The 16,602-nt window shown below is 40.8% G+C and overlaps 1 protein-coding gene across 4 annotated transcripts in view; it reads right to left on the bottom strand.

The window, feature by feature from the left end:
* gulp1b (GULP PTB domain containing engulfment adaptor 1b) overlaps positions 1-16,602 on the bottom strand; it is a 376,077-nt gene that overhangs the window by 132,928 nt on the left and 226,547 nt on the right. For all 4 annotated transcript variants that reach the window (XM_067987700.1, XM_067987702.1, XM_067987703.1 and 1 more), the window contains one exon: positions 8,457-8,518. In XM_067987700.1, coding sequence (XP_067843801.1) covers positions 8,457-8,518 — 62 coding nt within the window. The remainder of the gene's footprint in view (positions 1-8,456; positions 8,519-16,602) is intronic.

Genomic DNA, 16,602 nt, shown 5'->3' with positions numbered 1-16,602 from the left:
TTCAGATGATAAAAACAGAAAAAGCTGGAAATACTCAGCAGGTCAAGCAGTTGACTTCTGTTTTTTCCACGGATGCTGCCTGATCCGCTGAGTATTTCCAGCTTTTCTGTTTTCATTTTCAGATTTCCAGCATCAGCAGTATTTTGTTATTCCTCTTTCAGGTGTTGATTAGCTTTCTGTGAATTTTCTGCTTTTTTCCCCCTTTGCTCTCACTTATAATAGTGTTGCAATATAGATTTCTTGTACAAGCTGACCCATTTTGCTGGAAAAATTAAAGGCCACACTTTTTTTAAAAAACACCAACTGTTAGTAGCCGTGTACCTCAAATACCTGGATAAACAGAAAACTTTTTTGCTAAACTGCTGGAGAAGCTCAACAGTGAAATAAAAGCTGATGATCAGAAAACTGTTTCGACACAATGTGCAATTACACTGTTTACCCCAGCATGTGACTGAATCGCATCTTTTATATAACAGCGTAAACTGAAATTTGAAAACACTTTACAGAATGGTTTAATCACAATAATCAATACAGTAGAGCACTAATGATCCTTCACTCACATAAAACATGGGATATAGACTATTACAGAGCTGGACAGTCTGCACTGTGCACAAATATTTTCAAAAGGCAAGTTTTTGCCTCAGTGAATAAGCAGCAACAAAGCGAAAAACACAGAAATTGGGAATTGCTTTCTGAGTAAAGCTACACCAACCAGTTTTGATTAGGCAGATGCCCCATGTTTTGGGGACCACTCGAATCAAGAAATTCATGATGAAATCTAAGACAATTTTAAATTAACGATAATGAAGCAAACTTGCTGACAGGGGCGTGTCTAGTCTTTCTCATTCCATGAAATCCAGAAATTATGAATATAATGTGAAAAACTAAAGACCAGCTTTTCTTTCCTCTTCTACCCTGAGTTTCACATAATGTAGATCATTGTGAAGTCTTAATGCATAGAAAGTAAGGGCAAAACATTCTTCAAACAAGACACTAGAAAGACAGAGGAAGAGGAAGAGGAGAAAGAATTGTATTTATATAGCACTTTACCATATCGTCAGTGTAAAAAAAGCATTATACAAGCTTTCTATAAAACACTGCTAACCTGGTTAGGAAAAGCATTATATAGGCTTTTTCCTGTGAACAAGGCTTTCTGTTATCTCTTATTAAGACCCTGTGTAGAGAGGCCCCATTGAGTAATAGGCATCCTGTGTTATTCTTATCTCATGTGCATAAGTTGGGTAAAAGGAGTTGTCATTAGTTTAGTATGCTTTGGGCAAAGATAAGTGTCCTTGATAAATCGGAGACAACTAATCATATAGGAGGCTGATTATGTCAGGTATTCTGTTATCTGGAATGTAAGAGAATAAAGCAGATGGCAGATTCATGAGACAGGGAGGATGACTGATGTGAGGCCCATACAGAAATGATGTGTTAAAAACGTATATAAGATGAGAATTAAATCGTATTTGTTAGAACGTTCTCAAAGCGAGGCTGGACACGCTCAAGTAATATCATGGACCTTCGAGAGGTGCACCTCGGAGCCTTGTATCGTGATAAACTTTGGCTGGTTGTATTCAAAGATTTTAATAAAGCTAAAGAACAAAACACCTTAGAGTCTTTGGGGGTGATTTTAAACCCCAAGAACGGGTGGGTTGGGGGCGGGAGGGAGTTGAAAATAGTTGTTTTTTTGGGTCGCAACCGCAAAATTTTCAGACTTTACATTCCCAGTTGGAAGCCTGTACATTTACACGCTGACATTAAATCTGGTTGCAGCCGCGACCCAAAAAACAACTATTTTCAACTCCCACCTGCTCCCAACCCACCCGTTCTTGAGGTTTAAAATCACCCCCTTTATGATTAAAGACTGAACCAGTAAAATAGATCACTCACACTCAGGATGCCACAAAGCATTTTCTAACCAATGAAGGTCCCAAGACCAAAATGAGGGTAGTTCAGCACAAATTAACCATCTTAATTGTATTACTTTTTTTTTGTAAGTGCAGTCATGAAGGCAAATGTGCACAGTAAGGTCTCACAAACAGTCATTGAGAAAAATGCCAGTTAATCTGGTCCGGACAGGGTTATAAAATAAAGACCTAAACTGAATTAGGATTTTTGCGCTCCTCTCTTCTATGGCTACTCCCTCTTCGCAAATTATACTGCCAAGACCTCTTTAACTGAGGGCGAAGATTAATAGGCCTAGAATGACTCTAGCTATTGGCCAGTGCTTAATTTAATCGCAGCGCCAAGATAAGAGAACTCTGCATGTGAACAACTGTATCCATCAAACAAGCTGTACCACCACACTATCCGAACTTTCCATGCTCTAACTAAAAGTTTGATGGCAATATGTTATTTTGAATTGCACTAACAGCATATAAATATATTTCCCATTATTATGCACCTTTAGCAAAACATTTTGATCGCCTGAATGTTAATCCAATGCTGTCCAAAATAGCAAATTGTGCTTAAAAATGCTAACAAATGTCCAGACTACTGTACAAAGTGCCAAGTCCTTTTGAACTGCCTTTACTGAAGTTTGAAGTGCTGAATTGAGTTCATCTGAAACGTAAAAGCTTTCAAGATTTTTTTGCTATGTAACATGTCTAATTATTCACAAATGTCCAAATAGAGGCAGAAAGTTTGTCTTTTTGTAAAGCATTTCAATGCAAGTCAAAACCCTGTATTTTAGCTGTACTGAATAACTTGGCATAGCAATATACTACGAGGCCCGCAAATTCCAGGAGTTCCATTCCGCCAGCAGAAGTGCAGCAGAAAGGGGCTCCCAGCTGCCCGCTGTCATGGCCGCAGACTCCTTCCCAAATTGCAGGGATGGGTCATTAAAAATAATTGGGTCGGGGAACCTGTGCTTATAAGGACACTTCACTGGTACTTGCCTAGACAACCAGAAGGAAACTGGAGCATCTCCATGTCAATCTGAGGGCAGATCAGAAGAATGGAAGGATCGAAGTGGAGTAACACTTAAATTTGTAAAATGCTCCAAAGCTCAAATACTTTTCCCTGCGCAGTCTTGGGTCCTTACCAGTTCCACCAACTCTAGGCTGGCGAGACTTTTGTTGGGTTTAGTCGGGATGTAAGTGGCATGATTCCTGGGTAGCCTAAGAATACTCCCAGGCACGCCATCAAGACATTGGAGAAAGGTTAGGCGGAATCCACCCACCTCCCTCGCCTGACCAGAATATAAGAAAGGTCGTGATGGAGAGAGAAAGATAGAGAGAAAGAGAGAGTGAAAGATGTTAGAGATTAAATGTTGGAGAGGGATTAAATATCAAACAACAATTCGGGTGGGCGTAAAAGATACCATGGCACTATTCAAAGAAGAGCAGGGGATTTCTCTCCGGTGTCCAGGCTAATATTTATCCCTCAACCAACATCACTAAAACAGATTATCTGGTCATTATATCATTGCTGTTTGTTGGACCTTGCTGTGCACAAATTGGCTGCCGCATTTCCCTACATTACAACAGTGACTGCACTTTAAAACTGCTTAGTTGGCTGTAAAGCACTTTGGGACATCCCAAGGTCATGAAAGGTGCTACATCAATGCAATACCTTTCCTTACCTGTTGTTCTATCCACTCCAGGAGTACAGCAGAGGCGTTAAAAGAGCCTCCAAAGATATGGGAGAAATATTTAAATCTTGGATGTGCTTGTCATTCAAAAAAATGTAAGTGTTGTTGAGGGATAAAGAATAGTTTGGCAAAAAGTTATCAAAAATCTCCATCACTCATCAAGTTTCCTTGGAGGCAGCTTTATCAATGGAGAAGATTTGGGAGTTCCATTTAGTATCAGAGGAGATAGTGAAGTTAAGAATGGTGATAGATAAAGGGGGACAGAGCATTAAAAATAATAGGTCCTAGTTGCTGATGACGAGAGACATGAAGAAAGTGGCCCTAAAATTCCTGGCATCCTGCTCCGTTGATGCAAGTGTCGCAGAGTGGTACTCCTGGCTGCCCATGCAGCAAGATGTAGGCATCATCCCAAATTTAGGGTGGGGGGGGGGATGGTGGGGATTTGCGTGGCTAGGGTGGGTGGAATGAGCCTGCGAGGGACTACATACCCTAATATTCCCTTGTAAGGTGGAGCAGCCCAAAGCCAATGCCCATCTGGACTGAAAATGCCTGCACAAGTTCTTCCGCTCCTAGCAGGTTAAAGTCTGGGTAAGGTTTGGAGTATTTTAAAGAGTTCCGCAAAGGGCTTTTAGGGCGGAATTCTCAAGGTAGTCTGGCAGCTCCCTTGATGCAAGGGGTGTCGGTGGAAGATCTGCCCTCCCCCATCTGAAAAATGGTTGCACCAAAAAAGGTGGCGAAATTCCAATGGAACAGGATTCTGCCCTATTTTGTATGCATTGATCTGGAGAGCTGCTAGGTTTCCATTTCAAATCATCATAGTATGGTATAGCACAGGAGGCCATTCAATTGAGCATGCCATCGGGCTGCTCATGGTGCGCTTCAGGTGCCTTGATTGTTCTGGGGGAGTGCTTCAATACACACCAGAGTGGGATGCATTATAGTCGTGTGTTGTGCCCTGCACAACAGGGCACAACAGAGAGGGATGCCGCTTGAGGAGTCCCCATCCACATCTGCCACCAATATCGAGGAGGAGGAGGAGCAGGAGCAACCCATGGGCAGAACAGCGGCTCACCTGGCTGCTCGTGAGGCCAGGGAGTCACTGATATGTGAACGGTTCTTCTAACATCAGACAGTGTGAAGAGTCCAGTCCTCACCACCTGGATAGAGCAGCGGCCACACCAGCGCACCCCCCCCCCCACTCCTGCACAAAACAGTCCTGCAATTACACATACGCCCACTGTAGAGTGACCCAATGGGTGGCACAATTGTGGGTGTTCATGGTGAACATTATGAAAGGGCCTTATTACAGAAGCCAGTCAAGAATGGCCAAGATGTGGCAGTAGTGGTGACAAAAAGCAAATATAAATAAAAAACATGACCAAACATCAAACACCCATGTGCATCCCCTACATGCTTAAAAAACCTTCACCTTTCGCTTCCAACTACTTCTATGTGGTACTTCCCCTGTGGCTGCAGCAGAGGTAGTGGCAGGTTGCTCATGTTCATGCCCTGACCAGTTAGATGCTTTGGCCCTATGCTCCCTGGGTTTCGGTGCCTGTGAGGGCCCCTCCAAAGATTGCTCCACCTGCACCTGTGCAGGGGCAGACTCGGCTACCTGGAGAGGAGGCAGCATTGCGGGTACTGGTTGAGAGGGGGGCAATGGGTGAGACGTGGTTGCGCTTTGAGTGGCGTCCCCACTTCCATGTCCCCTTTCGCCATCATCCCTCCCCTGGGTCAGGCCCACACCACTCCTACCACTCTGCTGGACGACAGTTTGGAGGACATGTATGAAGCCTGTAAGGCCAGTGCTAGTGTATCTGCCTGCCTGTTTAAGGTAGCAGAATGTTGTTCACCGAGTCCGAACGGCCGTTGTTAGGGTCTGAATGGACTCATTTAAGAACCGTGCTTGAAGCTCCGTGGAGACTAGCCTTCTCTCCATCACAGATATTCCTGCACTTACCCGCGACACTATCTCAGAGATGCCCTCAGGTCCCTATGACAGTATCTCAGAGATACCCTCCTGTATCTGTGCTACCATTCCACTCATGCAGGGGTTGGACTCCTCCATCCTCTGTGCGATTGTGGAGTGCACACGTGGCACCTGTTCCAGGATCTCGCAAATGCGCTGCTGCCCCTCGATCATTCTCCTTTGAAAGGGTTCAGCATCTGTGTCCAGCTGAGCAGAGCCTGGAGAGGAGTGCTCCCACTGACGTGGACTCTCCACAGCTGCCCCTGCCACCAGTGTCTGCTCGTGATCACATGTGTGGTAACTCACCATGTGCGACCCCAACTAACTGTGGACTGGGACCACCGAGGTGTGTATATCTGCGCTGGTGGAAGGCTTGCTCAGATGTGATGGTGCATCCTCAGAGGCCGGCAGGTCCTCTGAGGAATTGCCCTCCGTCATCACAGCGGTCGCTGAAGGCCCTAAAAGAGAACAGAATGCAATATTAAGCATCATCACAGATGTAGAGGTGCTGAAGATGGCAAGGCATGTTAACATCAATTCATATTGCGTGTACTGAATATTAAAGTTCTGTTACCAGACGTTTGTCGGGTGCCAGTCTCGGCGTCTCCGACGGACAGGCACTCAAAAGGTGCGGCTCAGCTCCAGCGCCTCCTGCTCCGCGTCTGTGAGGATGACTATCTGTTGTGGACCACCTCCGGTCCTTGCCCTCTCCTGTGCATTCTTGGCTCTCTTCTTCTATAAGGGGAGAAAGTACAGACCCGTGAATGAGTGATGGTGACATGACCAACCGATGAATGCATTGGTTTGGTGCGGCTGACCGTGAAAGAGATGCATCGGAGGGCGAGTATGAGACAGAGCCATGACGTTGTTTAAGGATTGGGTTGAGTGGTAATGGTGGGGTGAGTAATGGGGATGTGAGGAAGTGCAGGTAAGTTGAGGATGAGCTTTCAGTGGGTGTGAGGAGTGATGTGGTAGAGTAGTGTTGACAGTGCAGAATGAGTTGGGGGTGTGGGGGCGGTGATGTGGAACACGGAAAGTAGGAGAATGAGTAAGTGTACTCACTTTGGTTGACCTAGTTAGGTCATTGAAGCACTTCCTGCATTGTATCCAGGTGCGGGAGATGTTGCTGCTGCTGGTGACCTCCTCTGTCACTCGAGCCAGGCTTTCTTGGTGGCAGAGAGAGGCCACTTCCTCCCGTCCGCCGGGTAGAACACATCCCTCCTCCTCCTCACCCCATCCAATATCACCTGGAATGAGGCACCACTAAATCTAGGAGCAGCCTTTCCCCTGTGCTGCTCCATTGTGCTATTTGGGTTTTTGCTCCGGGAGCAGCCATTGGAGGACTGCCCCTTTAAATAGAGCTCCTCCAGCTGACAGCCTGTGATGCGGGTGCGCAGTCCGCCCACTGTGCAGCTTTCAGACGGCAAACCTGGAAGCCACGTTAAGTGGCTCCAATTTACCCGCGATTGCGTGGGGAATGGACAGATTTTATTGGGCGGGTTACCCATGCGCCCAATCGCCCCCCCGCTGCCATCCCGCCTCCATGCTGATATTGGGGTCAAGATCTCCATTGTCCCATCGGAGATCATGAAGGGAATCAAGGTGAAGTGGTTTAGTCATTGCTTTGAATGAGGACTGGAGGCTGTACAATCTCAATGAAGCTAATTAATGTAGAGTAATCATCAACAAAAGAGTGATTGTGCCAGATAAGTGAAGGAGATTATTGATATCAAGAAGCAACAGAGTTGGACAATGCTTTGGCAATCTTAAGTTATTGGGGAAAAAGTCAGATGAAACGTCACCAACCAAAGCACAGATGGAGCAATCTGAAAGGAAACCAGAAACTCAGAACTTTGGTGGTTATGTGGAAGAGACAGTACATCAATTTGGCATTGCCTAACCATCCATGACATATTAAGAACATGCAGTGCCAGTTCTTCTCCCTCTCCCAGTTAAGTTCTGCTAACATAACTCAGCACATCATAATAATGCATATCATACAAAACTTGTTAATATTTTGTCACCAGCATGTTGTTTTATAATGGTAATACTATTTACTTATTAGTTTTTCTTTTTTTTTAAATGTATCAAGGTGAGAAATCCAATGCTGCAGAATGAGACATCATTTCAGTCTAGAACTCTATGTCAGCATCAAGTATTCCCAACTCTGGTAAACTATAACTAGATGCAGAATAAAACTCTCTATTCCATTCCAACACTATGCCTTAATGTTAAACTTTGAAGAACCCCCATTCATCAATTTTTTCTAACTGTCTGTACTACTCATCCTTATGGGCTGTCTAAGTAACACTGTTAATTTGTGCTGAACTACTTTCATTTTTGTCTTGGGACCTTCATCCCCTCAGGACAGGGTTAAGGCCAGTCCAACTAATTTCTTGTAGTACTCTGATAGTCACCAGAGAGAGGAGACTTTGACTCCACCAGCATGGGTTGGATTTGAACCTAAGCTTTTGAAGTGAAAGCACAGTCTGCCAGCTCAGCCAGTTCCCCAATCGTGCAGTTTCTAAACTGTACATTAAACAAAGGTGTGCTCTCTGTAGACTCCTGTATGTAGATTCTCAATATAGCAAGAAAATAATTCTAATAGGCAAAATTGCTCACATAATAATAGCAACAGAAATCATTCTTGAAGGTTTAATTCTCAATAACTACGAAATGGCAAATCTTCAGAGCAGTTTGAATGAATTAACAGGATTCACTTCCAACATTTGGTGTGTTCTACCAGAAATCAATGCAAATGTAAACAGCGAAACTTCAAACTAAATTCAGTTATATTGACCATAAGTTTATTTTTGCTATCAAGAGTCTGTAGCAGTTTTTTCCTCTTAAAACATTCATTATTCTTTCCTATGATTATAGTTCATTACATACCTTTACGTTGTAGGGTATAAAATGTTTTGAGAGCGCTTCAGGTGAATGCATCCAAGTCTTATCTGAAACAAAAATAAATGAAACAGCAATGTAGGTAATAAGGCATTAACAAACAATACAGCTGTTCAATGTGACTAAAAGATTCTAACATGTTTTGAAAATTATAAATTAAGCATAAAGTGAGAATAATGAATATTTAGAAATGATTACAAGGTGTTTATCTAATTCAGTGTTATAAATTACCTCATAAAAACCTTGAGAGAAGCTTGAGTGTAGACTGATTAACTAGTTCAAAATTGTATCAAGTTAGGTCACTGTTTGAAACCCAGTGTTGTCACTAAGTGTTTGGGTGGTTGGATTTTAGGGCAGATGAAACAATGATTATTTAATAAGTTATTAGTTAATGATGCCAAAACAAGAACTGTAAACAATACTCATGAAAATCTCAAGTTAAAAAAGTCACTAAAATTATGTAAATAATTGAAAAACTGCCATAATGGGTCTGATTTCAGGGGCAACGGCAATCCCACGCCAAAGTTTTTGTTGGAAACCCGGCAGATTACAACTGGTGGGCATTTGAATGCTGCTAGTCGGCTGTTCGACCATTTCGGGTAGAAAACGGCAGCTGGCTGGCGAGGGATCAGGCGACCCGGAGGCTGACACCAAGAGAATACTGGTGGGGAGGGAGGGGATGTTGTAAGGATCTCACCGCTGGAGGGGAGAGAACCCGAGGCAAAAGAGGTCTGGACTTTCCTTGTGGAGCTCAAAGGAGCACTCCTGCTCTTCCTGGCCGTACTAAGGAAAGTTTTTTTTAAAAAACAACTTGTCTTATAAGGCCTTGCTAGCCTCCCAACAACCGTATCTAGTGGAGTGGGCACCCCGCAAAGGAATGAGTTAAAATGCTATCGCATCCCTTTTAAGTCTTGGGATCCCGATTTGCTATTAATTTATGAATGAGACTCGTGCCAGAGTGATTTGGAGCACTCTCACTTCAAAGAGAATCTACACGTTGGAAATCGGATAGCCAAGTGGTGAAGGATAGAATACTAGAGCCTGTTCTTCAGTTGCTTCCAAGCCTTTATTCACAGAGATTCCCCTACACACACATACCATACCCTAGATAAGCTCTCGTATAAAAAAGGATACAAGAGAGTCCCCAATTGATACACACCACCTGAATACTACTAACACTAATTGATATAAATCACATGATACAATTAACATACAGTCTTATTAGATCAATTCTGAGCTTTATTTAACATTTTGCAATAATTCTATCTTAATATCATTAATTATAATAGACTTTGATAGTAGGAAAATATTTATTAAATTTGGTGGCTATAAAGTGAATAGGTTCAATTATTTTAACCATAAGAAAAAGTTGCTAGTGAATTTGGATTTTGTTTGTCTATTCTGGTTTTCTAAAAAGAAATAGAAAGTTACCCTTCCAAATTGACAACAATGATACGATGACACAGCTAAGATCAAATATTACCTTAAACCTGAGCCTGTTTCATTAGTTAGCATTCTATTGCACATTAGATCACCACAATACATACTCTGGGTTTTAAAAAAATGAAACACACATCAGATGTGGGTACTTTAAATATGACCTGTGCAGTTAACTGCCCTTGCTTTAATCTTACCAACATTAATGGAGAAGCTATCCTCTCTGTGTTGTAGCAAAATCATAGCGAGTTGTTTATAAAATCATTTACAATTTCACTTCACATATCACACAGAGGAAATGTTCCCATTACAGTAATCATGAGGAAGATTCACTCTAAATGTGAAATCAGTTCAAACATCAAAAAGGCTAATTAGACAAAAACATAGCCAACTTAATTTACAATCATTAATCTTTTTCATTATTAACCCTCACGTTTGCCCCTTGTACAATGTTACCTTAATGCATAGTAAAGCACTGCAGCTAACAAAACTTTTTTCCCCTTCTAAATATATAGTTTATTTGAAGTTATGACAAAAGCAAATGCAGCTGCCAAGTGACACAGATTTGCCATGATCCAAACCATCATCATTGTTAGATCATTAAGACTCGAATGAAGTTGCTTAATATGCAGTCATTAGGATCAAAGAGTAAACACTATAACTCAAGGAGATAAGAAAAATACTCAGAAGATATAATAATACAAAAGAAAACTTCAGACATCTAACAACATTAAACCTCCAGAGTATAATAAATGTAAATATACTACACAGAGGTAAGTTTACAAATTTGTATTCTCCGTGCGACGTGTTGCCCACAAGGAGCACAAATTGGGAATTTGGGCACATGCGGCCCTCAATTTTCCAATTAAGCGAGAGCACAAATTCATAAATTTACCCCTCAATTATCAAGCCTGAGTCCAAGTCCAAACTTCCTCTGTCAAGTATCACCAGATTTGAGGTGCTCCAACTTGTCACAGATCTCAGATGATTTTTTTATCCTGTTTAATGTACCAAATAAGTGTCAAGTTTGGAAGAATATATACAAAATTGATGCCCATGTTCATACTAGCTTGGAAAATTAAGCTGGTCATTTTACTTTCTAAGAACAAGAAAATTTGCATTTTGTATCGCTGAAACATGTAGTTCAACATCAGCATGAACGCAATGTACAACACAGATGAAAGGAGAGTAAATTCCTCTCATCTTGTGATGCTTCTAAAATTGTCCTGTCCCAACAATGTGCCTTTATTCCAAACTGAATTTTTCCATTTCTCACATCAGCCATCCATACAGTCTTTCTAAATTTAATCATCAATTTGTAGCAACAATGGTCAGTTTTGTGTTGTGGGCCAATATCCAATAGTAACCAAACTAGACTGCTCAAATCTCAAATTAATTTTATGTTGGACTCTTAAACATAGTAAACAGAGTCAATTTTAACTCCATTCGTCTGCTGCTAGATTCAAATCTGGCAAATGGTAAATGGACATCATTGTGTGTGATTTACTTCCTTGATTACTGTTTTTTGGTTATCTGCTAAATTGGTGCATAACACTGGTAAAAATGCCAGATTTCAGCACCATGGAAACACCAGAAGCATTGTATGGTAAAGGGAGCGGTCATCATGGACAGCTCGACCAATCGGAATAACTGCTTTTCAGGCCAGCAGAAGAAAGCAAACCCAACTAATAATGAGCAGCTCCAACAAGGCACAAAATGGCAAAGGGCAAGCAGTATGTAACCGTACTGTGGATGGAGAGCAGGGGCAGGTCTGGCGCGTCTCATTGTGCAAATCAACATTCTCAGCAATCACTCTTGCAACTGCTGGACAAAAACCTACAGCTGCACTAAGATGTGTTGTGTCTGATAAATTCATATTCTGCTTCTCTCTGAATGAATAAACGATATTATCAGTATCAAAAAGAATTGAGAGGATAGAAGCGAGAGAGAGAATAGCAATAGAGGAGCAACAGAGAGAAACAGCAGCACGAAGATTTCAGAGATAGGCAAGAGAGCAATCCTATTCTCCAACTTAACATTTGTACCACCACAAGAGATCGACTTATACATTACAATATGTTATACAAAGTTACAAAATGTACATAGAAACATTCGTTGTCGACACTTTGAGATAAGGATCAGACTTTTTGAGAAAAGTGGTTCCCTAACATTTGCTGTGTGTGCTTCTACTATAATGAACAAGATCATTTAAATAAACTCTATTTTAAATTTCAAAACCCTTCTGTGAAAGGGATACAATCAGAAAAAAAGTCAGGCATTTCGTGATTTGAAACCAATCAAAATGGACCTAAATTGACTGTGTACATGAGAATCTGTACAATAGATTATCTGAGCAGTCAAATCATTTATTCTCACATTAGTAGCACAAAGGGTTTCAAATAGAACTTTTCTCTTCAAATACATTTTTTATTTCAAATATATTTTTCTAAGGAATTTCACAGCTCAGTCACATGGCCATTCAGGTAATCATTTTTCCTCATTGAAATCAATAGTTCAGGTTACCCTTCCTGCACTTTTCTTACCTTAAGGACGTCTTTAGCTCACAACATTTAGATAAAATACAGTGCATTCCGGTGCTATAATCTATCCAATAAAAACATTAAAATTGTCCTTCCTGTCTTTAGTAATTCAGGCTTGATTTTATAGTAATAAAACTATTCCTGATATTTGAATAGCTTTATTATTGGAATGTTGTTTATTTCAGCTTAATGGTAAAACCAATCAGTCCAAAGAGAAAGTAGTTTCTCTGAACCTGCCAGCAGTCTTCGGTTAATATGTTACCAGAGTATTTTTAGACATCTAATTTGCAATGCTAATTTGTTTGAATATATGCTGAATAAACTGCTAATAAAATCTAATTACATATGCTGTTACAGATCATGTATTATGATGAAACCATAAGACCCCTTCATAACAAACAAATTATTTGAGTTTGTTTTAAATATCAAAGATGACATGAACAGCACATTAATAATAAGTGCAATTTTAATTGATGCTACGTTAAAAAAAAATTACATTTTCTTACCACTAGTTATCATGCTCAATACTTGTTAATGGTCTAAAATGAACCAGGTTTCCACTTTCAATCCTATAAAACATGACCTTTATTCAATGCACTCACTGTCAAGGGATTATAAATACTGCTGCAAATAATTTTAGACTATGAAGTTACCTGAAAGCAGAAAGCTAACACAAGGCAAAACAAACGTAACCAATAAGAGACAAGAGACACTGGAAACATTTTAAAGATAGTAAGTACTAAATTTCAACTGAGTTATAAAAAGTTATAAATCAGTAATGCGTGTAAGCTGTAACATAGGGCTGCTTTTCCTTACACCTTCTTTTCCCACTCAAATATTTTATTTCCATAGGAGCAGGAAGTTCATGTAGTTGTTCTGGCACTGAGATCTGAAAGTTTGGGCACAGATGGGGCACAGTAAGAAACCGAGGGTCAGGTTATACATGTTCAAAAGCCCAAATATATCACAATGCATGCCCAGCTGAATGATCCAAGCTGTGCAGAAGGTAAGGTGGAAATTCCAGAAGATAAAATGTTTTTAACTACTCAAAGATGGGGTGAGTGAGTTCTCTGGTAAGTTTTGAGACGTAATTTTCACAAGCAATAAGCTCATTGTTGCAAGGAAGTAAGAAAAACAGAGGGAGCCTCAGTTTATTCCACCAGGAAATTCCAAATAGGTTAATTAAGTTCCTTTGCAACTAGAAAAATTCCCAACTCCTTCATTGTACATTCAATTAATAATATATGACCAGAAGAAAATGTTTTAAAATATTAAAGAAAGCAATAAACAGAGTTCTTAAGAATATTTTCCATGAATTCATGCATTTAAGCTCATCCTTTATTTTGTCAACTAGTTCATCAAATTATGCAAATTGATTCCAACCGTCATGGTGCTGTCATCACCGCAAATTGGGGTTTCAGATCATTTAAATATGGATATATCAGGGCAAGGGGGTGGATGAGAAAAATGTGCAAAGGCATTAGGCCCCAAGTGCATCCTGAATGCACCCATCAATTATGTAATTTTCCAAAACGAAATGCAGCTTACATTTTGTTAAAACCTGAAGCATCAATTGAAGGTAAAACAAAATTAACTGACTACTACATAGAACACCAGAAATTAAAGTATTATACTATGATAAATAAACTCCCAGACACCAAAATACTAAAAAAGCAAGTAATTGAATAAATCAGTGCTGGTCTCTTGCTAAAATAACACCAACATTTCTAACAATTTAAAATGGTGGCATACATTCATCTGAACAGACTGCATGCAGAACAGACCACTGGAACTCTAAAAGCAGATGAATCCCAGTGTCTCAAGAGTATATGCTTGTTTGGAATTAGACGACTCTTGGAGGAGGTGGGGGAGGGATAGATAACTGAGTCAACGGGAACCTTACTTTGTTGAAGCCAGGAAAATAAAACAACATTTTCTATATTGAGTCTGAATAGACAGTGATCATAGTAGTACAAGAATATTGTAGTGCACAACATATATTCTGGAGACTCTTGGGAGCAAATAATAATCATCATTAACATGTCTTTTCACCTTCAAATACCAGAACATACGCAGACAACTGTTTTGAGAATGTGAAAATACATTATCTATTCTATCACAGAGGGTTGATTCAATTCCAATATTCCATCGCTAGGTGCATCATTTTGGAGCCGACTCAACCATAAATAGATCACACTTATTCCCTCCAAAGAAGGATTGTTACTAGTTAGTCGTTAGCCAACTGACACACATGGATTCGAGCCCTCACTGAACAGAAGGCAACATCAGGAACTCCTCATGAATTTTTTTAATACATTTGTTCTCAGTATTTGTTCTCAGTATCAAGGCTGCATTTATTGCCCAACCCTAGATGCCCTGAGAAGTTGGTGGTGGGCCTTCTTCTTGCAATCCTTGCACTGATAGTGCTCCCAAATTGCTGTTAGGTAGGGAAGTCCAGAGTTATTAATCCAGGAATAATGATATATGTCCAAGTCAGGATGGTGTGCGGCTTGGAGGGAAACTTGTAGGTGATGATGTTCCAATGATACTGCTTCTCTTGACCTTTTTCAAGGTAAACATCACAGAGGAAGGAGGTGCTGTTGAAGGCACTATGTTGAGTTGCTGCAGTGCATACGTAAATCGTACATTGGCATACTGCAGCTGCACTTCGATTCAGGGGGTGGATATTGAGTTTGGTGATAGAGGTGCCAATCAAGCCACTGGATGGTGTCGAGCTTCTTGGGTTTTGTTGCAGCTGCACCCATCCAGGCAAGTAGTGAGTATTCTATCACACTCCTGACTTGAAAATTAATCTCCTGACTAGGAAAGGTTCTGAGGTCAGAAGGTGAGCCACAGTAGCAGAGTACCCTGCCTCTGCCCTGCTCTTGTAGCCACATAGCACAGCGTGCAGTACAATTCAACATAAATCATTTGAGTGCATTGCCACCATCCTCCTGACCACAATATGAACACACACCATAACCCACTGGCCCCCAGGAAACACCTTCCAAATCTCATCAGTTATATGACAAATATCAGATATGCAGGATAACCTGCGACATGCCTGGAAGCTTGATTTTCTAAATAGCCAAGTCCAATGCAGATACCAGGATTACTCAACATTAATTGCTTAATCCAAGCCCTCATGTAAAGGATTTTGGAGAAGAGATTTGTCACTGTGAGGCTGTCCTCTCCTTCCAATGTGCTGAGCAACTGGTCACTGTAGGTGGCAGCTAGCTCTCCCTGCCTATAACCATTTCTTCATTTTGCTCCAAATCCAGTCCTCAATTTTGTCCTGGATCTTGCACAGGCTAAAGGAATCCCTTCTATTTCATGCATAGGAGCTTGTGACTGTGATGAAAACATCTCTGACACACATCTTTTGCATGATATGTTTAACTTGCATTGGTACTTTGTTGTCAGTGAAGAGACAAAAAGAACCAGAGCACCCTTTGTTCCCCTCAGCATAGTCTTGAATAACTGTGTCCAATCTAAATTTAACATCCATCAGAATGCTCAAGTACTGATATAAATCAGTAACTGGGACAGACAATCCTTTTTTATCTTGCAATCAATATAATGAAGATTTCTTTTTGTGCAAAATCATAATATCACACGTCAAAACACCCAGCACGATATCCCACGGTTTGCCCATTGTTCAAGGTGGCAATAGGACTGCGCTTGACCCCCAAGGTGAGATCATTATTTGCAAATTAATTTGCAATTACTTCAGAAATGTCTGAAACAGACACTCCTAAACTATATCTTATGATGTCATCCAACATATCATTAATGAAGACATTGTGTAGGCATAGGTGGCAGTGGACCACATTGCCTCACTTCTGTTGCAACAGAGATAGATTGATTCTCCACCTACATTTACATGAGTCTTGGAGCTGGAGTTTACATCCATGATAAAATTAAAGACTTGCACTTCTATATGTTTCAGCTTCATAGTGAGAGCCATGTGATGCAAGATAAAACCTCTATGAAAATTGATGTAAGCAAAATAATTGGGTTTCCGTAGAGTCTATCCTGCAATCTCTTAGAAAGTCACAAACTCCCCCACACATTCTCACATGAACACAATTAGCCCGTTTCTTTTTGATTATGCCGTGGGCCTCCATAGCATCTCATTTGCATGACACAATAGCCTG

Source organism: Heptranchias perlo, chromosome 7, assembly GCF_035084215.1.
Source record: "Heptranchias perlo isolate sHepPer1 chromosome 7, sHepPer1.hap1, whole genome shotgun sequence".
Classification (NCBI taxonomy): domain Eukaryota; kingdom Metazoa; phylum Chordata; class Chondrichthyes; order Hexanchiformes; family Hexanchidae; genus Heptranchias; species Heptranchias perlo.
The sequence above is the reverse complement of the archived record's forward strand: the minus strand, read 5'-3'. Positions and strand labels throughout refer to the sequence as shown.